Source organism: Osmia bicornis, chromosome 10, assembly GCF_907164935.1.
Source record: "Osmia bicornis bicornis chromosome 10, iOsmBic2.1, whole genome shotgun sequence".
NCBI lineage: Eukaryota > Metazoa > Arthropoda > Insecta > Hymenoptera > Megachilidae > Osmia > Osmia bicornis.
In genome coordinates, this window is record NC_060225.1 from 10,000,001 (window position 1) to 10,024,322 (window position 24,322).

At 36.1% G+C, this 24,322-nt stretch overlaps 7 protein-coding genes across 13 annotated transcripts in view; 3 read left to right on the forward strand and 4 right to left on the reverse strand.

The window, feature by feature from the left end:
- Window positions 1-4,904, reverse strand: part of LOC114873390 (forkhead box protein K1) — a 5,410-nt gene extending 506 nt beyond the window's left edge. The window contains exons 1-7 of one of the 6 annotated variants that reach the window (XM_046287525.1): window positions 3,336-3,789; window positions 2,840-3,220; window positions 1,652-2,425; window positions 1,300-1,559; window positions 1,050-1,152; window positions 762-960; window positions 1-200 (exon numbers count right to left, since the gene is read on the reverse strand). The exon at window positions 1-200 is cut by the window's left edge and continues 506 nt beyond it. In XM_046287525.1, the coding sequence (XP_046143481.1) occupies window positions 786-960; window positions 1,050-1,152; window positions 1,300-1,559; window positions 1,652-2,425; window positions 2,840-3,220; window positions 3,336-3,496 (1,854 nt within the window). In that variant the 5' untranslated portion in view covers window positions 3,497-3,789 and the 3' untranslated portion in view covers window positions 1-200; window positions 762-785. The other 5 variants (XM_029181663.2, XM_029181662.2, XM_029181665.2 and 2 more) reach the window with 5 other exon arrangements.
- On the forward strand, window positions 4,609-9,778 carry LOC114873387 (gamma-tubulin complex component 6). The gene is given in 13 exon segments (XM_029181657.2): window positions 4,609-4,789; window positions 4,892-5,106; window positions 5,185-5,426; window positions 5,500-5,629; window positions 5,715-6,655; window positions 6,725-6,944; window positions 7,032-7,263; window positions 7,347-7,521; window positions 7,594-8,833; window positions 8,905-9,114; window positions 9,183-9,355; window positions 9,427-9,563; window positions 9,566-9,778. Coding segments are annotated over 13 exon segments (4,275 nt in total). The 5' UTR covers window positions 4,609-4,614; the 3' UTR covers window positions 9,751-9,778.
- LOC114873389 (isoleucine--tRNA ligase, mitochondrial) lies at window positions 9,765-13,867 on the reverse strand. Its single transcript, XM_029181660.2, has 15 exons — window positions 13,573-13,867; window positions 13,359-13,481; window positions 13,128-13,272; window positions 12,857-13,061; window positions 12,488-12,792; window positions 12,242-12,408; window positions 11,922-12,158; window positions 11,634-11,806; window positions 11,436-11,574; window positions 11,214-11,371; window positions 10,997-11,140; window positions 10,717-10,930; window positions 10,385-10,637; window positions 10,116-10,300; window positions 9,765-10,047 (listed from the first exon to the last, which is right to left on the reverse strand). Exons 1-15 carry the CDS (start codon window positions 13,810-13,812, stop codon window positions 9,814-9,816), a joined length of 2,922 nt encoding a protein of 973 aa, XP_029037493.1. The 5' UTR covers window positions 13,813-13,867; the 3' UTR covers window positions 9,765-9,813.
- A 1,439-nt stretch (window positions 13,868-15,306) lies between these two features.
- LOC114873395 (tRNA pseudouridine(38/39) synthase) lies at window positions 15,307-17,789 on the forward strand. Its single transcript, XM_029181672.2, has 7 exons — window positions 15,307-15,625; window positions 15,705-15,789; window positions 15,892-16,022; window positions 16,101-16,666; window positions 17,142-17,433; window positions 17,505-17,641; window positions 17,701-17,789. The coding sequence occupies exons 2-7, from the start codon at window positions 15,718-15,720 to the stop codon at window positions 17,760-17,762; spliced, it is 1,260 nt and encodes a 419-aa protein (XP_029037505.2). The 5' UTR covers window positions 15,307-15,625; window positions 15,705-15,717; the 3' UTR covers window positions 17,763-17,789.
- A 53-nt stretch (window positions 17,790-17,842) lies between these two features.
- LOC114873392 (FAD-dependent oxidoreductase domain-containing protein 1) lies at window positions 17,843-20,437 on the reverse strand. Of its 2 annotated transcripts, XM_029181667.2 has the most exons (8): window positions 20,168-20,184; window positions 20,027-20,096; window positions 19,579-19,857; window positions 19,013-19,495; window positions 18,769-18,914; window positions 18,619-18,705; window positions 18,363-18,516; window positions 17,843-18,300 (listed from the first exon to the last, which is right to left on the reverse strand). In XM_029181667.2, exons 3-8 carry the CDS (start codon window positions 19,717-19,719, stop codon window positions 18,046-18,048), a joined length of 1,266 nt encoding a protein of 421 aa, XP_029037500.2. In that variant the 5' UTR covers window positions 19,720-19,857; window positions 20,027-20,096; window positions 20,168-20,184; the 3' UTR covers window positions 17,843-18,045. The 2 variants fall into 2 exon arrangements, with proteins under 2 accessions (XP_029037500.2, XP_029037499.2); XM_029181666.2 differs by having other exon boundaries at window positions 20,027-20,437.
- Window positions 20,438-20,641: 204 nt separating this feature from the next.
- LOC123987647 lies at window positions 20,642-22,913 on the reverse strand. The gene is given in 6 exon segments (XM_046287527.1): window positions 20,642-21,200; window positions 21,274-21,724; window positions 21,832-21,904; window positions 21,907-21,966; window positions 22,246-22,483; window positions 22,805-22,913. Coding segments are annotated over 5 exon segments (1,035 nt in total). The 5' UTR covers window positions 22,415-22,483; window positions 22,805-22,913; the 3' UTR covers window positions 20,642-20,918.
- Window positions 22,914-23,141: 228 nt separating this feature from the next.
- LOC114873396 (NADH dehydrogenase [ubiquinone] 1 beta subcomplex subunit 9) lies at window positions 23,142-23,847 on the forward strand. The gene is made up of 2 exons (XM_029181673.2): window positions 23,142-23,366; window positions 23,427-23,847. The coding sequence occupies exons 1-2, from the start codon at window positions 23,257-23,259 to the stop codon at window positions 23,752-23,754; spliced, it is 438 nt and encodes a 145-aa protein (XP_029037506.1). The 5' UTR covers window positions 23,142-23,256; the 3' UTR covers window positions 23,755-23,847.
- Window positions 23,848-24,322: the final 475 nt, after the last annotated feature.

Sequence of the window (24,322 nt, forward strand, 5' to 3'; positions counted from 1 at the left end):
CGACATCGGCTGATCTAATAATGCAACGTCTCCTTTTTTTCTTTTCTATCGACAATGAGATTCTCAGCTTCTTCGATACACGTCGTGGCAAAGTACTTAGTTTCTCATCCGACGTATCCTCTCTATACAAACGTCTTGCAACAATTAATCCCTTCTTGCTACGAACGCGCGAAAGCTCGCGTCGTCTCCCTGTACCGACACTGCAAATGAAAAAAGACCAAGGAAATGTACTCGATTAACCGTATATCAGGTATACGTGTTATAATACAGATTCGTCGACGATGTAACCGGAGAGAGAGAGAGAGAGAGGAAAAAAGAAAAAAAAAAGAAAAAATAAAATATAAAGGATACGAGAAACTGAATGTCGATACAAGTCAGAACACGGTACATGGGAATAATACATTGTCTTCTCACTTTCCTCGCATGAAAATGTTCCCACTTGTTGCGTAAAACAATGAATTGGGTCGAGTATTTATCCATACGCGGACTAAACTAATCATTATGTAATAAAATGAATGATAGTACAGCATTGGGTGTAACGTGTACATGTAGTACGTATTTGTACGCGCGCGTACAAACATGAGGGTTGTATGTAGGTGGATATCAAGACGTGATATGGATTATGGGCATGGATTCGACATATCGGATATTAAAGCGTGTATCCGTTTACGGGCGTACACACGAACAGGTATGAGGGGGTACACGCGCGTGCAGATATATTTGTCAATGAACGAATTAGCGCAATGTAACAAATGTCCTACGTAACGATGCCATAGGACAACGATTCAATGATCGTCCATATCGTGAACGCGTTGACGTTTCGTCTGTGGTTGTTGGTGTTCGGATGGCTCGGGACTTTCGACGATTGCAAGCGGTGCCGGTGAACCTGGAGAACTATCCGATTCCTCGTGCGGACGCTTTGAAACACCGACGCCTGCGTCGGGACCAATAAAACTTCCGCTACACGCGACACCAGAAAATAACCATTAATTTTCATCCAGATCGAACCAACGATAACGTAATACGTACGAAAAATCCATAACTCCTACCTGTAGTTATACGTCGTTTGTACAATAACAGGAGCCGGACTGTACTGACCGGCCGGGGAAAGAGAATGTTCTTCTGCAGCATTTCCGGATACAACATACTTATCTATTAATTAAATTTAAGTACCTTTTAAATCAATTTTATAAACACAGACTGACAAGGAAGCAAACAGGTAGGTAGAGAGACGACAAGGCGGCAATGAAAATGAAAGAGTCGAACAGAGAACAAATACTCTTAAAAAAAGAAGATTACCTTCTCTAGCTGAATCACTCGTAACACCGTTCGTGACAACGGTAATCTGTTGCATCAGACGACCCTTATGAGACGACTGGCTCGAGGGCGCGTACGGATGACCGGGTGATCCTGGTGCGGATTGACTAGTCAATTGACCAGCCGGCGAAGGTACAGAACTGTCCGGATAAGATTCTGGGCCTGGCGATGTTTCTCTACTCAGACATTCTGGTGTCATCAACCCGCTGATTCCTACGTGAGACGGTGAAGCGGGTGCGCTCCTACATCAGTTTAAACATTTCAATTTCTTTTTCTCCCTTAAATCTTCTTACGGGTTATACATTAATTAGAATGTATAAAAAAACGTATGTACCGTGACGAGAGACCGAAAGGAGCTCGAAAACATGGCACGCCACGTTGCCTTCTTCTCCTAAATGCCTGTTCTATCAGTTTCGCTTCGGACTGAGGATCGATTCGCCAAAATGAACCCTTCCCTGGTTCCTCTTGACTTCTCGGTACTTTAATGAAATAACGATTCAACGAAAGATTATGCCTTATGGAATTTTGCCACCCTTTATCCGCCGTTCTATAATACGGGTAATTCTTCGTAATGTACGAATAAATCCCGGACAACGTGAGCTGTTTATCCGCCGCAGACGCTATGGCCTGAACAATCAGCTGCGCGTACGAATACGGCGGTTTTGAATCGTCCTTTGGCGGACTACAATTTGCTGCAGTACCATTTGGTCCGGCACTGCTTCCACCTCTGTATCTAGAGTCCACGCTTAGCTCGGGGCTTATCTGTCTGCTAGAACTCTGTCCACCCTCGTGTCTTTCCAAATTTGAATTTTGAGGATCATTGGCAACAGCAGCTGCGTACACTGCCACCATTTGAAGGTCCGCAGATATGTTTCTTCTTCCCTGTCCTGCTCGTGGACTAGCAGGACACGAATTAGCAGCACTGATAGTTCCAGTGGGAGAAGGAAACGGACTGCTATATCCTGTATCCGGAATATTAATACGTAAAGGTGGCAACGGTGCTCTGTGTTTTGGTGGAGAAGGTACGCGTACATTGTTCTGCTCCTGTTCGTCCACTAATGACTGAAATACCAGTCTGATATTTGTACTTGGAAATCTGAATGTGCATCTGTAACAAAAGAAACAATACTATTGTATTATTCTACTCTAATTCTAAAGAAACTACAAATAAATTCAAACGATAGTCTCTAAAGAAATTGCTGCCAGTGATCGTACCATTGCACTCGATTGGAATAATATCTTTCAAAGTTTCTACTCTTGAAAACAAACTTTACCAATACTGTGTAAACTTTTGCAATTGAAGTTAAAAAAAAAAAAAAAAGAAAAAAAAGAAAAACAAATCGTCATCGCCGAGAAAGCGATGACAAACTGTATCCTGTATTGTTTCGATTCAACTGAAACAATACCATCAGACAGAAGAGAGATCGTGTGATGAAGTTGCAAAGAGCTTGGCCACTGGCATGCCGAGAAACGTGCAAGAAAGGTTAAGTTGACGAGATAAAGAGTTCGAAATATATCTTACGTCTTTGGTAATTGAAAGGCAGGCGCGCCCTTTCGTTGAAAGACTCCGTCAACGAATACACCATTTTTACCGTTGCAAATCATGAAGAAAAAGGGGTGATCATAAAATATTTCAAGGTGCCGTCGCGAGATAAAGCTGGAGTGGCCCATGTTGACGTCGACCTCACCCCTGCTGCTGTTACGTCCGATAGTGATACGTCGCTGTCTAACCATGTATTCGAACTCGCGACCCTCCAGTCGTGCAATCGGTGCACCCTTTGCCTCCGGGTTCCACTGCATCTTCGTCGGACTGGCCGGTGCCGACTTCAGTGCCAGAAGGGCCCACGCGTCGCTCTCCTGAGTACGGGAGTACGTAGACATAGCACCGAGTGAGCAAACCCTCCTTCGGGATAGAATGAGAGAGAGGAAAAGGACAAGTAGACAGATAGATATAGATAGACAGATAAACTGAACAGATAACTAGATACATAGACGCGGATAGAGTACGAGTTAGTTACCGCCGGAGAAAGAAGTAATGTCGGAGAAAGATACACTGTTCGTACGGATAGAACAGGAACAAGAATGACGAGTCAAAATTGTAGTATCTGACCCAGGCCATGGATTGATATCGTTTAATAACATCGATGATAGCGTTAAGAGGGAAGACATGAAAATACATTAATTATTTTTCACTACGACGCTAATGAAATCGTTTGCAAAATTTATCGAGCAACCGATCGAGTAATCGATCGATTAATTGACTGATTGACCAACTGACTGACCGACCGACCGACCGTCCGTCCGTTCGTTCATCCGACCGATCGATCAATCGATCATCCGTCCGACCGACCGACCGACCGACTGACCGACTGACCAACGAATTTACTACGATAAATTAATTGCGTACATACAACAGCATTGCGATTATAAAATGAACGTAGTAACGAAAAAAAAAAACGAAAAAAGAAAACATCGATAGGTTAGTTACCAGGTTCACCAGTTTCTTTGCTGCAAATTTAAACGCAAGTACATAGGTGAAGAAACATGTGTACCTATCTTATTATTTATTTCATCGTTATGTCATCTATTTACCGACGTTGTTATTGTTATGTTTTGACGTTGATATTCCAAATATTGATTATTTACAATGGAAAGATAAATAGTTGTATACAACAAAATAATTGGCGTGCATTTACGCTGATACCTACTTTCTTTTTTCACTTGCTTATATGTTGTATGTATTGTACCACGTCTCCGCTTTCTTACTGTATCTTGCACTGTTCAACTTATCTGAAGAAACGTACCTTGCTTTTTGTTGATTTATAATTCGAATGATACGAATGTATCACGTGACGTATACGCGCGCAATAACTTTCAATTTGAACAGAAAATAACACTACACGACACGATATTTTCAGCGGCTGTTTTGAGGTTAATGACGTGAAATTTAACACACCGAAAATATCTCTACAAGACTTACGGAATCATCGAAAATGTAAAATCTCAATAAAATACAACACAAAGTACGATGCAATATGATAGTTCGAAGTACTATTTAAATATTAATTAAACTGTACTTTCATTGATTTTAATACACATAACCTTACTTCATGTTGACATGTAGATAATTACGCAAGCGTAATGTATATTTATACACGCATATATATGCATATATCTACGTCAACAACTAAAGTTAAAGAAATTGTAACAATTCTTGTGAAAAACTACGAATAAACATCGTCATATTATACTGAAAAATACTATTTTTTAATCGCTAACAAATGCACGCATACAACAATGAACGTCAAAGAAGATGCGACCAGTGTTTATGGTCTCGTTACTGAATTAAGCAAACATATATTGCAAACGTATCGATCTGTTTGTGGAAATGTTCAATTTACTTACGAACACGATATTAAAGCGATTAAACATCTTCGAACGAAAGCGTTTGAAATATTGTTAAATAAAAGTTGTAAGTATAGCGCTAGTGTGTGTTTATACTTTACCACAACATATTTTATTTTCCAATCAATTGTTTCTTTCACCTTTCTTATTATTTTATTCGTTTGCATAGGTTACAAGGATAGCACAGACACAGATCCATTAATAGAGGTACAGAAACATGCCTTTGTATTGAAACTAGAATTGAAGCATGTACATGATGCTATTGCTTTAGAAAATCTTCTACAAGAGATAGAAGAATTTTCCTACTCTGAAATACAAGTTATTTCTGTTTTGCAATTATTAGTGCAATTAAAAAATTTCAAGACTAATCCTGAGCCAATAATAGTAAGGTTTAAATGTTAAATACTAAACAGAGAAGGATAAAATTTTATATATTCTCATATATTTTGTTGCAATTTCTAGAATATATTTTACTATGGCAAAACAAATCCTGCTGTACCAGAAATCACATATCCTACCAATAGCGTACCACCATTTCAAGTATATCCCATGGAATGTTTTATATCATCAGATAAATTTGAAGCAACATTGGAAACACAAAGATTCCAAATCACTCGCACTACACCTTCAAATACGATAAACGAACGACCTTTCTTATATGGTGCAATGAAATGCAGAAACTTACTTGGAATAGAAAACATAGAGTAAGCCACATAGCGAACACACGGTAGTTCTTCCTTTTCTAAATAATTTCAATGTTACTTTTGTATTTTTCAGTGTATGTACCGCATCGGGTTTTATGTCCAATCATGCATTTGATACGGAATCGTCGCATACTTTGTTATCTCCGGATCAACAGTTTATACTAAATTCAGAATTAAGTTCGTACATGTTGCAAGACGATATGGTGAGAAGTAATTTTAAATTGAACTTATTTTCCTTTATATCAAGAAGTTAATATAGAAGGCATTTTAAATTGTTCGTCTTTTTAGATGAATGAAAACAAGAACGAGATTGTACAAATTAATCCATGGAAAAGAGGATTCTTAACGAATTATTTGTGTCTTCCTTTTATCCAAGAAATTACCATAGAAAATGAAAGTTTTACGGATACGTGGAAACCTATTAAATACAGCGATGACGATGGATCAGACAGCTCGGATATGTGGAATTTTGTATGGAATCAATTTGAGCTTAACGGTACAGCTAGTTCGGATTACCATACATGGGAATGTTTGGGGAAGATTGAGGCTACTAAAGAACCAGTGTTTGCTACCGACACGTCAGCTGCAGCAATACACCTGACGAAAATCAAACAAACGAATAGTTTGCCTTTACTTTCAGAAAAGATCATGAATTCTGTGCTTCTTCCGGAAGAAGTTTCTGGCCAGGATTTTGTCAGCGATTTGAAGTTAATGTTACTCGGTGTAGAATCAAGTTCCTTTCAATATGACCACCTGACGGGATTTACCCTGAGGAAAAATATTAGCGTATATGGCATGCATTCAGAATCGTTAGAGAAAATTTGTCAGGACGCAGTTAAATGGGGTAACTGCTTTACATTTCTATCCGATCTTGTCACGTCGAAGTTCCAAAATAGCAAGTTGCAGCAAGAGGGATTGATATTTAAAGCCATGTGTACGAGCATCAAAGAATTACTGCTTTATTATCAAGCGGTACTCTTAAGGATCTTTACGTACCAAGATGAATCAGGAAGTGGATTACTGAATTTGTTGCAGAAAGTACGTTCTGTGACTACGTTGATCACTAAAGTTGCTAAGGTTTGCGAACCTTACAGGGAACGTCAGAACACGGTTCGAGAAGGAAATGGAATTCTTACTAGAATATATAACGAAGCGATTAAAATTACCGATGGCAAAGTTGCCTTGGTATTCTATTCTTTATTGAAGTCTTGCTGTGAAGTTTACTTTCGGTATGCATTATCTGAAACAATAGTAAGATACCTATAAACTTATAAATGCTTTAATTTAATCGGTTTTAGGTTTTTGCAGAAATGGATATTCGAAGGAATATGCGACGACATTTACGGAGAATTTATGATTAAAACACGGCCACAGTATTTGCGTAACCGAGGTCATAGGTTTTGGACGAAAAGTTTCTCCGTTTTTAGCGATTCGGTACCAGGATTCTTAAACGATCTAGCGGAATCGATACTTCAGTGTGGAAAGACAGTAAGACTTTTAAGAACTTGCGATCCAAAGGTAAGCGTACTCGACAAAGCGTAACGTGCAAACGTTCTTTAGTAGAACAAATCGTATCATATCGATCTCGATATCGTGAAAATTTAGAATCCAGTCTGTCATGTTTGCATAACCGAACAACCAGAAGTAAACGTTTGCTTAAGCGTAAGCACGCTGCGCGAACAATTAACGAGATGCCGAGAATACGAAAGGAAAGGTAAATCTGCTCTTGGTCCTCTACTTTCTCTTTCTACGGCTATTTCCGATCAAAAGGCGATGGAGAAAAGTATGACTGAGATCATCGTTCCTACACCCACTGACCCAGCCTTGAGAATTCATGGTAAACGTATTCCGTGTATTAAAAACACAATTTCAAAATATAACAAATCGGTAACAGATTGCCTTCTTTTTTTCGTCTTGCAGGGGAACCAGGAATTATATTAAAAACATTTGATAAACCTGATTTCTCAGTAAATGTACAAGAAGTACGACTGCAGAAACAGAAAGAATACGAGCTGTCGAAAAAATCACAGGTACAGATTGAACGCGATCAACAGGGAAATATAATAAAAGAAAAATCGCAGTACGATATTGAACGGTATAGTAAATAAATTATCAGTTACATTCGTTCGTATTTGGATCAGATCGAAACTTTTAATTGTAATTACAGGGATGCAGTGACTGCTGCTCAGAAAACTAATATTTTGAATCATTATGAGAATCTAACGAACGATCTCGATAAACGTTGCATGCGTACTCGGTGGCGGGCCAGAAGAATGACGTTCTACGATAAAAGAATCATCGCGCTAGATTCGCAGGATCAGTTGGAAATAATTGACGACGGTCGTTCTGTATTAGAATCAGATCCCGTTATCGTGGCACCGATCTCCTATAAAGATGAGAATAAGAATTACGCGAGGACAACTTATCAAGAATTCACGTCGAACGTAACGATCAAACCGTACAGTGAAATTGATCGAGAAAACTTGCCGCAAAGCCGATCCTCATTTACGAGCCACGTGCGTGAGACGATAAGCAACGATAACGAAGATGTAACAAATAAGATTCGTCGCACGGATCGACCGTCAGAAATTGAAAGACCTACTTTCTTAAATGTTCTGAAAATCGAAGATGCGATGACGCAACCGGAAATCGATAAGAACGAGTTCATGACGCCAAATAATAACCAGCTCGACATACAGCGGATCAAATTGACCCTCGAGTCGACGAACGAGGCAACGAGAAAGGCTGTCTGTTACGTTGCGGATACAAATTTCAGTCGGGAAAATAATTCCGAAACACCGATGTCGTGTACCACCACGGATAATTTTGCTTCGTCGGTACAGAGTCCTGTTTCACAGTATTCCACTCTATCCTCTATGGAAGTGTCAAACATCCTTGCATCTAATTCCTTGAATACGATGACAAAATCCTCCGTAACCATGAAAAGTGATTCAACGTTTTCAGATATGTTTGGATTAGCTCGCATGCTGGAAACAACGGGTGCCACGTCCCCATCGACAACAGCTCCCTTGACCATTGCCGATGTTGAGATAATAGATCATACCTCTCTTCAAAGTTACTTGGAAAAGTCAATTCGTATTCCTCTTGACATACAGAGCCGTCTCGTTAACAATGCCATAATTAAATACTTTTTGAAGGAAAATAACTTGCTCTCGCACTTGCACAGTCTACGTAGCTACTTCTTCTTACTGAACGGAGAATTTGCGAAGAGTTTAACAGACTCCCTTTACTCCCGTTTGTATCAAATCTCCGTGCCTATCGAATTGTTTAATTCCGCCACGCTAACTAATCTTTTGGAACGGGCGCTCATTCATTCCTTTAGTAACGTTTACGTCAACTCGGAATTACTAAGTCTTTCAGCAACGGACACGCCAGCTCAGTTACACGTAAATTTCTTTTCGTACGATTCTATCATTTTAAATGCAATCATTCAATTCCTGGCGTTATTACTTTACAGATATCCGATCCTACTGCATTGGATTGTCTTTCACTTAACTATAAAATCAGTTGGCCACTTAACATTATACTTGACGAAACAGTGATGCAACAATACGGCAGAGTATTTAAATTTTTAATAACCAGCGGTCGTGTCTCGTGGGTGTTGCAAGAAGACTTTAATGTAATGAAAAGAGAACGGAAAGCAACGACATCGGAGCAATATCATAAAGTATGTGCCACGAATTAATTTTGTTTTTTAATCATCCTTCTAATCGATCATTCTCGATTTCCTTGCAGTTGCAATTGTATAGGCATTCTATGACACAGTTTATGAATGCTTTGCATAATTATCTAACGTGTAGTATCTTGCACTCGAGTTGGGCAGAGTTTGAGACGGATTTGGAGAACTCGTTAACCGTAGATCAAATTTATTTGTCACACGTGAACTACATAAAACGGATACTCTCACGGTAAGTAGCTATCCGCTATTTCTCCCGATTGCGTACAAAAAATAACGATTTCTTCTCTTCCTTTTTTCCAGATGCATGCTCAATAGTCGCGGTGAGAAGGTACGCGTATGTTTAAATAATATATTCAAAGTTATTTTGAAATTCCATAATAGATTGAGATCCCAAAATTGGGTTGCCAAATCCTCAGGATACGTACATCCTAATTTTAAAAACTTGAACAAATGTACCGAGCGTTTTGCGAGTTGCGGGCATATATGGCGCATGTTGTATTTAAGCTAGCCACAAGTGGATATCAACCACATTTAATGCATTTTCTAAATGCTCTTAACATCAATCAGATGTATGATCTGACTGTTAAGAATTATCGAGGTTCCGCAGCTCTTTCGGAGCTTTAATAAATTTTCCTTCGTTTTCATTTGAAAATTTTACTGTTTTATTGGCCATGTGGTTAAAATGTATTATAAACTCGCAGCCACGGATTTATCTTTACCAAGTACACTGACACAACGCGAACATAGACCGTCCTTCTGAGTTTCAGGATACCTTCTACATCGTTCACACAATGGTTTCTGAATATCCTGTACTTGGATTTGTGATTCTGTGAGCGTTTGATTTTCAATCAACGTCACCGAAGATAATTGTAGTATTTCGCATAATTCGGACACTGACGATTGTTTTTCGCCATGAAGAAGCTGCAAACGAACAAAACAACGACGATATCGTTCCTTTATCCTCCCCCTTGTCGCTCACGTATACTTACGGAAAGAAAGTAAAAATCTTCTTTTGTTGCTTCTATGATACCAGACAATTTCCATGTAGTTGTATTCGCAGTTTTTAATAGATCGTTCCTTAGTCGAAGCGCTGCATCCACGTACTTTGTAATTTCCGGTTCATTCCAAGAATCTGATACTTTGTACGATGAACAGAATAGTGGTACCACCGATTCTATGATTATATAGGTTTAGTTTAATAGAAATACGTTTCTGCTTTGCACGTTGGCTAATTGTTTTCCTTATTAAGAAAAATTACCATTATTTCCGGAATAATGCAACCATGCTTCTTCTGCTAAATGAGGAAGAATCGGAGCCATAGTTCTCAAAAGAACATTTAAAATAGCTTTCACAACTTGCACAGCTGCAACGCGTGTCGAAGACGTCGCTTCGTCACAATAAAGTCTATCTTTAATTAAAGAGCAGTAAAGAGCGGATACATCATTCGCTATAAAATGCATTATAGTTTTGCCAGCATGATGATATTCGTAATTGTCGTAATGTTGTTGCATCTGAGAATACATAATTATTATTATTATCTCTATAATTGTCATCATATTTGTTTGCGTAGAAAAGTTATACCAACATTACCTGTTCGTTGTAACGATACAACGAATGCAACATGTATTTGTCGATAACTCGATATTGTGGCTCGTAATTTACATTTCGACAATCAGAATTCAAAACACCTAGGAGAAAACGCAGTATCAAACGTACTCTATTAATACACTGTTTACATTCGTCGAGTAACTCTTTTGAAACTGGGACATGAACGTGTTGAGATCCGTGATTAGCCACCCACCATCTAAACGAAGATCATAGAAACAAAGAAATGAAAATGATAGCGTTTTATAATGTTACGTTTTCATACCTTAAAATATCGACACCATACACTGGACTTTTCTTCAAATTCGACCCACCCAGTAAAAGTTCTTCAGGATTTATCACATTTCCAACTGACTTGGACATTTTTAAGCCATTTTCATCCACCGCGAATCCATGCACAAACAATGCACTGAACAAATAAATAGAATACATATTCATTCCAAGTGTCTCCATTTCAGAATCTACTCTGAACCTATAGTTACCTATAGGGTGGACGTTCTTGTAAAGCTACAGACGTTATTAAGGATGACTGGTACCAGCCGTTGAACTGGTCGTGTCCTTCTAAATAAAGATCTGCTTTCCCTTCCGGTAAAACGAATGACCAGGAAATACCACTATCAAACCAAATATCCATAATATCCTAAATAATTTCAAATTGTTAAGTAAATTAACAATCTTTAAGTAAATATTTTACTTAAATTTACCTTTCCTTTTTCAACATCATCTACATCGACATTCAGCCCTTGGATCACATCTGACCCTATTAGTTCCTTTGCCGAGTATTCCCACCAACAATCAGGACCATATCGATCAATTGAATGGCATAATCGTTCGACCAATTCTCTGGAAAGAGTGTGAAAAAGAAGTAGCACACAAAGCTGTACAGAGAGCGATATACTCACTTATTCGTATATGGCTTGCCTGTCGTTTTGCTGTAAAGTACAGGTATTGGTGTTCCCCAGAAACGTTGCCGTGAAATACACCAATACGGGCGATTCTTTACTCCAGCGAGTAAAGCATTTAAAACAGATGTACGATTACACCTTGGATATATTTTCACATCATTGATACTGTCCTTATAAAGTTAAGATAAGCGCTGCTCTATTACTTTATAGAGTAACATTTATTATAATAATTACCGTGAAAATATCATCGAAAAGGTGATCAAAACGTTTAACAAAATAGCTTACAATGACTTTCTCTCTGACACGATTTATGTCAACGAACCATTGACTGCTAGCTCGGATAAGAACTGGTTGTTTTGTTCTCCAATCGTAAGGATAACTGTGCGTTAATGTTTCAACATGCAATATATCTTGAGCCATAAGATTCAAGACTTTATCAACTCCTTCTGTTAATGCTTCCAATCCACTGAACTTCGGACCAGCTGTTTCAGTGAAACGACCATCTGCGTCCACCATTGACGACTGTAAAAAATGTCAGTGTCATCGATTATCATTGAAAATACTGGTAGAAAGGGAGAAAAGAAAAACATAAAGGAATGATTTACGATGCGAATGTTGTTTTCAAGCGCGACCAAAAAATCATCTGGACCGTGTGCAGGAGCAGTATGAACAAGACCTGTCCCAACGTCCATCGTCACATGACCCGCAGCTAAAAATGGTAACTTCTCTTCTTTGAACGGATGAAAATACGTGCTACCTTCTAATTCCTTGCCTAGTACCAAATACTTAATACTCGTTACCAACATCATTTAAAATGAAACATTTTCATCTGACCGATACACTAAACTCACCCTCAAAACATGCTATTGTCCTCAGAGGACCTATCTTTGGTTCTAAATCATTCAATAACTTTTCTCCAACAATACTTAAGTTTCCTGTACTATCTTCAACAAGACAATACATGGCATCCGTGCAGAATGCTACAGCTTGGTTAGCTACCAAAGACCATGGTGTAGTTGTCCATATTAATGCATACACGGTACGATTCTTGAACGAATTCAATTTTTCTGGTAAATCATCGACACGTAACCGAACAATCACAGCTTTGCTTTGATGTTGTTTATTGTACTCTAACTCGGACTCTGCCAATGCTGTTCTATAACAGAAAATATTAATAATACACTAATCTATGAGCATAAAGTTAATGCTATGTATATTACCTAGAAGAAGGAGACCAGTAGACTGGCATAAAATTCCTAAACACGACACCTTTCTCGTACAAGTTTATGAATTGATGAAGCTGATTTTTTATGTAGGAGGATTGATTTGTAAAATAACAACCAGATTCATTCCAATCGGCTATTACGCCCCACGATTGGAAAGCTCGCTTTTGCTCGGCAACAGCTTCTTTCGCATACTCGCGGGCTGAACAAATTCATACAAAGAAAATGAATTATAAGCGCCTTTGGACACATAAAACGGTAATTGTACCTTTTTGTCTAATTTCCAAAGGATCATTTACATTATCTTTAATAACTTTTAATTCAACTGGTAAGCCATGGCAATCCCAGCCTGGTACATAATGAACTCTGTTTCCTTGTATAACTTTACTTCTTAGCGTTATGTCTTTAAGTATCTGCATAAAAGTTCCATAAATAAATTAAATATAGATTATATACAGTGACATGGGTTGCAAGGAACAAACTCTTGCTTAAATCAAACCTTATTGATAGCATGTCCCATGTGTGGAACTCCATTTGCATAAGGAGGACCATCGTGTAAAACGAAATCTGGTTCTGTAAGACTGTTTCTTTGCCATTCATATAATTCAGAGAAACCACGCTTCTTATGGTGGTATACATGAAAAATACATACAGTAATAGATTATAACATACTTATCATGGGTAATATTTTAACATTATACAGAGTTACTCACTGAAGTCAGATATTCATCTTTCTCTACTCTTTTCTTCCCATTTAACTGTACTGGAAACTGAGTACTTGGGAGTAAAACAGTATCTGAATATCTGTTTCGATTTTTAGGGCTAGCTTTTGATTTAATGGCATCATTTAACTCATTGCTTGCTTTCCTTTCTATTCGACTCGTGATAAATGTTCGTTTCTGCAGTAATAAAAATCTACAAATGTTTATATTTTCATGGCAATGAAAACGCATTTTCGTTCTGATAGCTCAAGTCCTAGTCTTGTGATTACAGATACAAGAAGACTGGATGTGCCTTTGTCTGCGAGGGATCTTGATTTTGGGGTCCCAGACATCCCCAGGCGCAGTTAGGTCTTCATCTACAGAACACAGTCGGTATGACGACCATGCCTGTTTTACCAAACCCTCTTTTGCCACACTTCGTTCGGTTTTTCTGCGTTCATTTAATTTGCTGTAATTATCTTCAAAGGTTATTGAACAAATTCATTAGGAGGAAGAACATGACGATTTTATTACTCTTGTGTACATCCTTTACATCTCTGCATCCCTTACATCCTTGCATCCCTTATATCCTCGCATCCCTTACATCTTCGCATCCCTTACATCTTCGCATCCCTTACGTCCTTGTATTCCTTACATCCTCGCATCCCTTACATCTTCGCATCCCTTACGTCCTTGTATTCCTTACATCCACCAAATCCTTACAATCTCGCATCCCTTACATCCACGCATCCCTTACATCCTCTCATCCCTTACATCCACGCATCCCTTACATCCACGCATCCCTTACATCCTCTCATCCCTTACATCCTCCAAACCCTTACAATCTCGCATCCCTTACATCCTCACATCCTTTACATCCTCCAAACCCTTACAATCTCGCATCCCTTACATCCTTGCGTCCCTTACTCGCAGGCAATTTTGCCAAAATGTTGACCCTCTAGCGGCAAAAATGTTAACTAAAATTTCGATGTCGAATCAGCGCCATCTGGTTTTGGAAAAAGGAACTAAATCATGCTACAATTTTGGCCATCTAGCGGCAAAAATGTCAACTAAAATTTCGATGTCGAATCAGCGCCATCTGGTTTTGGAAAAAGGAACTAAATCATGCTACAATTTTGGCCCTCTAGCGGCAAAAATGTCAACTAAATTTTCGATGTCGAATCAGCGCCATCTGGTTTTGGAAAAAGGAACTAAATTATGCTACAATTTTGGCCCTCTAGCGGCAAAAATGTCAACTAAATTTTCGATGTCGGATCAGCGCCATCTGGTTTTGGAAAAAAGAATTAAATCATGCAACAATTTTGGCCCTCTAGCGGCAAAAATGTCAACTAAATTTTCGACGTTGAATCAGCGCCCTCTGGCGGCAAAAAAAGAAACTAAATTTTGCTTACCTTTACTTACCTTTACTCGAATCAGTGACTGTAAATATTTTTTTTTTTTTGTTTTTTAACGTGGGGAAATCTTGCATAAGACCCCCCGCCGTCCCATGGGGGAGGGCGGCGGGGGAGTGTCAGATTCCTACTGACTAAAACCCCACGGCGACCAAGAGTGGCGTTAAAGGAGGGCTTTGGGACCTTATGTATTTTATTTCGAAGCCCTCCACGCCTAGCACACAGGTGCCCATCTCGGGGGAGGTCCAAATTGGAACCTCCCCCTTGTGCCTACCCTGTGGCCGACACTGGGGGTCGCACCCAGTGCCGGCTTCTACTTACTTGGGCCGCGTGCAAAGGCGTCTGGAGCCCCCACTCCTGACGCCAGCAACCCTGATGGCCCCACCCCCACCGTGTTTGGAGGTGAAGCCGTGATATTTAATGTTAAAAGGGTTAGATCAACCTCCCTTTACTGCTCCTCTTATGCGTAATAAAATTAAAAAAAATACAAAACCGCTTGTTGGATCTGTAGTTACTGACAGATGCTTCGGCAGAAAAAATGGCGATTTTTAATTGTATTTTAAGGTTATATACGATATCAAAACATAACCTTACATTATAGCGATGAACACAGTATTTATGTTTAGAAATATTTCAAATATAGTTTCATAGATGTAAGTATTTGACTAATTTTTATAATCACTAATATTAACAACAGTAACAGTAATGTTGTAACATATATATTTATTTAAGATGGTGTAACAAAATGTCAATTATGTGTAAAAGGAAAAGAGAGGAAACTTTACAAAAAGAAGAGCTTCAATTACTTGATAAATCTGTAAGTATATATAACTAATACATCTAGAAATATATGTATGAGTTTGAATATGTTAAATAAAAATTAAAAATACTTTCTTAATAATATACATATTTTTGTCAGGAATTGATAGAAAAAATACTACAACTGGAAGAAAGAAATAAACAATTAGAAGCCATAATTAATAAAGGGAATGAAAAGTCTAGAAATGGAGATGCTATCTCTAAATCACAGAAACCATTTGATTTTTCAAAGTATATGATCATATGTAATTAATTGAGGAAAACAAATATTATGATCAAGTTTATATAGTAATATTAATTAAATTTTAGATGTTATAAAAGGCACATTCTCTTAAAATTTTATTACCTTGGATGGGATTGCAATGGTTTTGTTGTACAAGAAAATACAGATAATACAATAGAACAGCATGTATTTGCAGCATTAATAAAGAGCTGTTGCATAGAATCACGAGAAACGTCTAATTATCACAGATGCGGCAGAACCGACAAAGGTGTCAGTTCATTTTCTCAAGTGATTTCATTAGATATTAGAAGCAATTTAAAACCAGAGGACCAAAACAAATTAGGGGATGAACTTCCTTATTGTAAAATATTAAATAGATTACTCCCTTCTAACATAAGATGTATAGCATGGTGTTCAGTACCAGATGATTTCTCAGCGAGATTTGATTGCAAATTTCGGAAGTACAAGTATTTCTTTCCAAGAGGAAATTTAAACATAGATGCTATGGATAAAGCTGTTAAGTATGTTATAGGGGAGCACGACTTTAGAAACATTTGTAAAATGGATGTTGCCAATGGTGTTACTAATTATATGAGAACCGTTATAAACGCCGAGGTATCTCTGTATCGGCGAAATTTTAAAAATTTATCAGGTGACTATTATTTTCTGATTAATGTCAATAATAATAAGCCTGCCATTGATACATTTACTGAAGATTGTTTCATAGTATTTCCAAAGCCAAGGATTTCATAACTCATCACTAGGAAATGACCTTCTGAATTTTTTTAAATATTTAAAATACTAAGTCATTTAAATAGTTTAGATACTATTTATCTGTAGGTCAAAGTATGCTTTGAAATGTTCGATCACTATGATACGTTGTTTTGAAACATTCAACCATTGATTATCTACAGGTCAGAGTATTTTTTCTTTAGACATTCTGATAAACTCTGCATTCATACTTTTCTAGATAATATAAAAAAAGGTAAAAAGCACAATTTTACGAACACTTAAAACTAAACTATACCTATAAATATAGTGTTCATACTTTTATTGTATACAACATAAATGAACCTTCTTCGAATTCACTCATTCAGCATTATACATCAAAAGATGTTTTTTTGCAGGGTATGACATATGTCAATTAATCATATCAAGTCAAGCATTCTTATGGCATCAGATTCGTTGCTTAATGGGTGTTTTGTTACTTATTGGTCAAGAAAAAGAGAAACCGGAAGTGATTTTAGAACTTTTAGATATTTCAAAATGTCCTAGAAAACCTCAATACAATTTAGCACATGAAGTACCATTGAATTTATGGTATTGCGAATACGAAACTAAAGAGTGGTACATTGACGAACAAGAATTAATAAACACAATTAAAGTTTTGCAGAAAGATTGGACGCTAAATACCGTAAAGTATGTACACTACCATTTATAAATTATGAAACCTGGTTCTTGGTAATTAATTTTAATTTTAATTTCATTAGATCAGTTATGATTGAGAATATGTTATCAGATTTGGAAGAGTCAACGAACTGTAAGAATTTATCTTTTCAAAATGATTGTCTACTTCTTGGTGTACAATCAAAAACGTATCAGCCGCTAATGAAACGAGTAACTTGTGGTTAGTATACAAGTTGTTGCATTTTTACTGAGCTGCTTTTAAAAACAATTTTTTTACAGAAAGCTTGGAAAATAAAATAATACACTATGAGAATAAAAAGAAAAGGAAAGAGTTTGATTGATTAATAGTGCTGTTTAAAAGTAATAAATAAAAAAAATGTTTAAAAAACATAGTTGTTCACTACTGTATCCAAACAATCAATTCTCACCAGACGATCGTTTACTATATATTATTATATTACACATATAAATCACATTTGATAGCATTATCTTATGTCAAAAATTTTGCACAATTTCTATCTACATATTTCGATGTGTCATAAATGCATAAATATCAACAGTTTTGTACAATTATAAAAAATGTATAATTTTGTTATACGTCGACGTAACACATTTCAAGTAAACTTAAATAATGTTCACTTCATGCATAAGTTTACCTTTAATGAATCTTTCGAAACCAAAATTTGATAAATCAATTGTTTGAAAGTTACCGTCAATAATTAATTCTGAAACTGCTCTACCTACTGCTGGCGATTGTTGAATTCCATGACCACTAAATCCAGTCGCAAAAAATAAGTTCTCATAAAATGGGTGTCTTCCGATTATTCCATTTTGATCAAATGTATTATAATCATAGTATCCCGCCCAAGAAGATTTTAACTGTAAGAAAAATTTTTAGTAATCCCCTTTTCCCCTTTCAGTAATTCTAAATTTATAAATACCTTTAAACTTTCGAAAGCCGTACACCTTCGTGCAAGCATTGGCCAAACGTGTTCGTCGAAATAATTATAATCAACGTTTAAATCTTTGACCGAAGGTTCTCCGTCTTCTGACGGTGACCTTCCACAAACAAAATTGCCTGCTAAACCTTCTCTCCTGAAGCACATATTAAAATGTAATTAATAGTAAACAGAAATATCCTTTAAATTACATCTAAAGTTTTGTTTTCCATTTTCATATTTTTTAAATGATATTCACCTGAAATATGTGCCTGTGTGATCTATCGTTTGCGGTGTATTTATACCTGGTCCATCATTACAGTGGAAACAATAAACGTATCTTTTTCTGTAAAATAAAAGATTAATTCGATAAATATTTTAATTTGCGTTGAATGCGTGAAGTGAATACCTTGGTTCGACAGGTAATGATATCCTTCTAAGTCCATCTCCTGTACCAATGTTAGCCATTTTTGCTATTTCTCCGCTAAAAGCACCCGCGGCTACAATAGCCATCGAAAATTGTATTTTATGGATTTCACCCTCTGGCGTTTTTACCTAATAACAAATAGTTTATTATAGAAAAATAGATATGAAATTGCAGAACATACTTTTAATATTTCAATAGAATTTATGAAGCGAAATTAAAAGCTTACAATTAATTCGTTTAATCGACCAGAAGGATCATCTCCTTGTTCTTTATAAGTGAAGCCTTCAGCTTCCGCGGTAATATATTGTGCTCCTAAGACCATCGCCTTTTTTTTAAAAGCGCAAAGAAGAGCCCACGGATCGAACCAGCCTTCTTTCTCTAATCCTAAACAGCCCAATTCGATATCTTCCGTGTTCAACCAAGGAAACATGTCTTTTAACTTGGTAGCTGATAGTAAAATGTTCTTTGCTCCAAGAAAATTCTGTAATTTAGAATTCTGTGATAATATTTCAGCACCATTTTTAGATGCTAACATTAAATACCCATGAGGACGAAAACATGGATCGATTGGAGTATCTTCGCCAACGTTTAAATAATTATTAATGTTGCGTATAAATTCTGCACCAAAAAGGGACATTTCAATATTCTCTTTGAGTGAAAATTGTTGACGTAAACCACCGACAGAGAGAACTGTTGATGCTGCAGTATACTGTAAATATTTTAATTGTATTATTAAATGAAGCTTGATTATTATTTGATGAACCTTGATTAATTAATAGTAATGAAACTTACAGTGGGATCCCTTTCAATGACTACAACTTTCATATGTTTATAAATTCGTTTTTTCAACCAGAAAGCTATCGAACTTCCCATAGCTCCTCCTCCAATAATTACAATATCACAATGCTTTGGAATTATAGGTGGCTGACCCATCCATTTAATTAAATCACTGTCATCGTCATTTGTCCATGGTACAAGCTTTTCTTTTATCGATACTATGTTCTTTTTTAATTTCTCTAGAGACAAAGAACTGGAATCCTGTCCATTTTGTAGAACTTTGTCGGTGGTACCCTAAAAGTTATATAAAAATCTGTTATTCGATATGGTCTGAAATTTTTCAATCAATTTAAGAGATAATGAGATGAATGGAATGGAATGGCATTCGATAATTTTACCTTAAAATGACTTTTATAACTTTGTATTTAATCAAATTAAAATAATTAACCTAAAAATTTCTTACCTTTTCTACAGAAATTGATTTCGTTCGACAAATAAGACATTTTTGTAGAAAATTAACTTGCCCTCTGCATCTAATAAAATAGTGCAACATTTTTATGTATAATGACCTAAAACTTTCGATCAAAGTTAAAAATATTTCTACCTTGTAACATTAGACAATTACATTATATACTCTAGAAGACTTATAAATCCGTAGGAACGTGAGACGTCAAATAAATAAGTGTTTAAAGAGCCGGAACTTTATAAAAATCGGCATGAGATAAAACAATTTTATATTTTGTAAACATGAACTTTCTAACCAATCCTGTTTTATCTCTTTATGTGGTGGTGGCCTTTGCCTCTATTGATACCATTTTCAAAACATTGCAAAAATATAACGTGATAATGTTAAATAAATAATACAAGAAATCAGTAATTTCTTATATTATTTATTTTCTTGTTAAACAATTCATTAAATAAATTAATTAAATTACTCTCACAAAACAAACAAGAATGTGATTTTTTCCAAAATTATTAATCAAACATTTGGTAACATTCCTTTTTCCAAACTAATATCCTTTAAAAATAAAGTATAACTTTATAAACAGAAAAATCAGATGGTTGGATATATATGAAATTTTCATAACAAAATAGGTATATTTATATGTAACAATAGCTTAAAATGTAATGATAATACTTATATACATAATTAACATAGTTCTGTTTTCAATTCAGTTTATAAAAACAAGAAACGAGGTATTAAATAGAAAAATTATTTCTAGTGAAAATGTTCTTTTGGTTTCAATAGTTGTCACCTATTCTGATCATCGGGCATCCCTTTAGCACGAATTCAACTAACTTGTTTGTTCCAATAGATCACAACAACTCTTCCGTTAGGAAGGATTTCAAAATGATCAACCTTTTTGGTTCTGTCCGTCGATCATACTACATGGAATGAGAACTAATTTAGGAATCATTCCAGGTGGTGCAATAAATTGCTGAGTACTCTGAGGCGTACTGCGTCCAGAATACCTAAGTTCCGCCTCTGTTACTATTTTACAGATATCCATTTTAATATCTGCTTGCGCTTTTGGAGGAAGTCGTTTAACCGTTTGCGCCATACTATCGAAAAACAGTTCGATGCTACTCTTTCCTTCCGGTGCTAAATAGACTTGGTCGTAATTATTCTGCGTTTCCTAAACGAAATGAAGAACTTGTATTAGTAATAACATAGAGCGACGGCTCGAGAAGTAATTATGCCGGACTTACTTCTATCTTAGTAGAATTTTTTGCTGGACTACTTGCCGGCGAGTTAACAAAAATTGGTGTATCGACCGTTTTATTTTTGAAAGATGAAGTTTTTAAGATACTGTAAGTTGAAGGCACTTCTAGAGAATCAATTTTCATTTTCTTTGGTCTTATTTTTCTAAATTTCGACTGAATTTGTTGCGCATACGTATCGATATCATGTTGCATCGCTTCTTCTACCTCTATATTTTTTATTACATTATCTCCATTGTCGTTTAATTCGAAAGAATTTTGATCTAAAATCGGATCGGCTGTTGTTTCTTCTAGGACCTCCAAGTATTCGCTGTAATCTTCGTCGTTACGATCTTCTAATTGTTCTAATAAACCTTCAGAACTGATGCCACCAGCATTTATGTCTTGAATGTAATCTTCAGTTAATTCTATGGTTTGTGGTTGGTAATCTGACTCGTACCTGAAACATGTCTGTTTACATTTGATATTCTTTACTTTGATATTAGATAGACATTGATTTGTAATGAGATATATTAAAACTGTTGTTAAATAAAAACATTTTCTTACGGGAATTTTAAGAAACTAAGATGATCCTCAAAAATCCATTTTTTCCTGCGAACTCCTTTCTCTGTTTTGTTTTATATTTAAGTATGCGACAATAGGTATCCCTTAAATTTTTCCATCTTAATCTCACCCAAGTAGCTGAAAATATGAAACTTGAATTAGATTATGTTGTAAAGATTAACATTTTTTTTATTATTATTTTACAAGTAATATAATTAATTTTACTGATATGTAGTAAAACAAATTATATTTTATTTTTATATTCATTCAACCTGTTATAATATTTATAATGAAAAAGAGAATGATAAAATCTTAGCCTATACCAATGTACAAGATTTAATACAAAAGTTAACTATTTCATTGACGAAAAAACATTGCATATTAGAGATGTATAAAAATTGAAAATGAAATTCGTACGATCAAGACCAAGCTCGTCGGAAATTCTCTTCCAAACTTTCTGCCGAAATTCCTGCAATTTGACAGAAGAACCCTTTACTTCGGCGCTATACAGAACTGGATGTTGTTTTATCGCCTCAATGATCTTCAGCGAAATTTTATGTGAATCAGGCGGCATCGTCGGCATCATTTCGCCCGTTGGAAATCGTTCGAAGGAACGAATCGTTGTCGTCAATATTGGAAACTCGATCCTATATCTCTGATTCGAAAATAAAATAAAATTTGTATACAAATTATAAAAACGGTTCCGTTAAACAAATATTAACAATTTATTATCATAAGTAAACAAAAACGAAAACGATAGTTTCATTTATTTTGAATGATTGTTATTCATAAACTAAATAAACAAGATATATTATGAAAATTATAGGAAGATTTGTTTGTAAGTAAAAGAAAATAATCTACTTGTTATTTGGGAACAAATTGAAGGTTGGATTTCTTGTTTAATATGACAGTTTTCAAGAATTGAAAGCCACAAATGTTATTATCCAAAATGTATAAAAAGGCTTGAATTCATTACACAATGACGTTTGGTAGAAGATTTGCTTAATTTTTTAGATGACTGAAATTCTTGTCGCGTTTTAAGAATCGCTCGTTAAGAACTACCTATGAAACGACAATCGCCATTCTTTCTGACTAACAACACTTCCGTCGCGCTGCTTTAACCGGAAATCCTTCATTTCTTATGAGTTTTTGTTTTGAATTAAAATCTATTTGAATTTATTATACAATAGCTATTAGTAAACTTTTTAATTCATGATATTAACAGTTAGGTAACGAAAAAAAGGATACTGGCATTTTATTATGCATTAATATTATTTTCTTTTAGATAATTTTCAATCTAAAACAGTTTTTACATACCTGAAGTCCTATCTAGCTTTTGGATATGTAGTATATGATTGTTCAATGGTTAGATAAGTAACCTTAAAAACAAAAGCAGTTTCTAAGAAAATTAATCAGTGATCGAAACAAATGGCTCAATTACCATTGGAATTAATTAAACATAATAGAAGAGTTTGGAGTCTTTATAGACGTGCTTTGCGTTCAATACGAGATTATTATCATAGTAGGCATGACATTAGGTAGGTAATATTCGAATTGTCAGTTATTGTAAAAGTAACTTGTTTTTATTTTTAATTTAGATATCATTCAGTTTTATTAAGAGCCCGTTTTGATCAAAATCGTGATATTAAAGATGCCCGTGTCGCGAAACAACTGTTATTAGACGGCGAAGAAGAATTGTTTCAAAACCAACATTGGCAGCCAAGAAAATTTCCCGAATCTCCAGGTGGTGTGGCTTACCAGCGTGAAGCTGATATACCAGATTCTGTTCTTGACTATTGGGATCCCGCTGAAAAGGCTCTGTATCCAAAATACTTTGCATTGAGAGAAGAACTTAAAAAGGAGTATGCAAAACTCTATTACAAGCTGTATCCTGATACTCTCAAGACCGAAGAAAAAAAGAAATAAATATTTCCAATAACGTACTGGTACAGATGTAATACATACTTAGACGTGATAATTATATAGATATGTGTTAAATAAAAGATAATTATTAAGTTACAAGACCGAAAAATTATTAGAATTATTATCTGATGAAGTTATATTTTGAAAAGACCGCCTAGCATTAAGTTCGACCCCTGCGCCATCTATACAAAAGCGGTGGAAACTACTCAATAAATTACCGACTTATCGACTGATCTTCCGACAGTCGGTAATCGACCCGTCGGTAAGTTAACGAATAGTTTGCGCCGCTCTTACATAGATGGCGCAATGGCCGGTGACTGGGGTGTTAAGGACCCCGAAGCACCGGTGATGCTCTGTATATTGACATTTTGGCATCCGGGGTGTCAAGGACCCCGGTGCATCGGTGGCGCCACTCTGCTTACCGACCTATAATCATATGGGGTATCAGGGAACCCGGTGACTCTTTCTGCACGCCGAACATATTATCTTGGGGTATCAGGGACCCCGGTGACTATTTCTGCGCTCCTACATAAATTATCAAGGGGTATCGAAGACCCCGGTGACTCTTTCT

Coding starts and splice junctions, on each gene's coding strand:
- LOC114873396 (XM_029181673.2), top strand. CDS start 23,257: ATGGCTCAATTACCATTGGAATTAATTAAACATAATAGAAGAGTTTGG. Junction 23,367..23,426: donor CATAGTAGGCATGACATTAG/GTAGGTAATATT, acceptor TTTTTAATTTAG/ATATCATTCAGTTTTATTAA.
- LOC114873395 (XM_029181672.2), top strand. CDS start 15,718: ATGTCAATTATGTGTAAAAGGAAAAGAGAGGAAACTTTACAAAAAGAA. Junction 15,790..15,891: donor TTCAATTACTTGATAAATCT/GTAAGTATATAT, acceptor TATTTTTGTCAG/GAATTGATAGAAAAAATACT. Junction 17,642..17,700: donor AATGAAACGAGTAACTTGTG/GTTAGTATACAA, acceptor ATTTTTTTACAG/AAAGCTTGGAAAATAAAATA.
- LOC114873392 (XM_029181666.2), bottom strand. CDS start 20,116: ATGTTGCACTATTTTATTAGATGCAGAGGGCAAGTTAATTTTCTACAA. Junction 18,517..18,618: donor CACACAGGCACATATTTCAG/GTGAATATCATT, acceptor TATGTGCTTCAG/GAGAGAAGGTTTAGCAGGCA. Junction 18,301..18,362: donor CGGCTTTCGAAAGTTTAAAG/GTATTTATAAAT, acceptor TTTTTCTTACAG/TTAAAATCTTCTTGGGCGGG.
- LOC114873389 (XM_029181660.2), bottom strand. CDS start 13,812: ATGCGTTTTCATTGCCATGAAAATATAAACATTTGTAGATTTTTATTA. Junction 13,482..13,572: donor AAGATGAATATCTGACTTCA/GTGAGTAACTCT, acceptor TACCACCATAAG/AAGCGTGGTTTCTCTGAATT. Junction 12,793..12,856: donor TACTGGTCTCCTTCTTCTAG/GTAATATACATA, acceptor TTTCTGTTATAG/AACAGCATTGGCAGAGTCCG.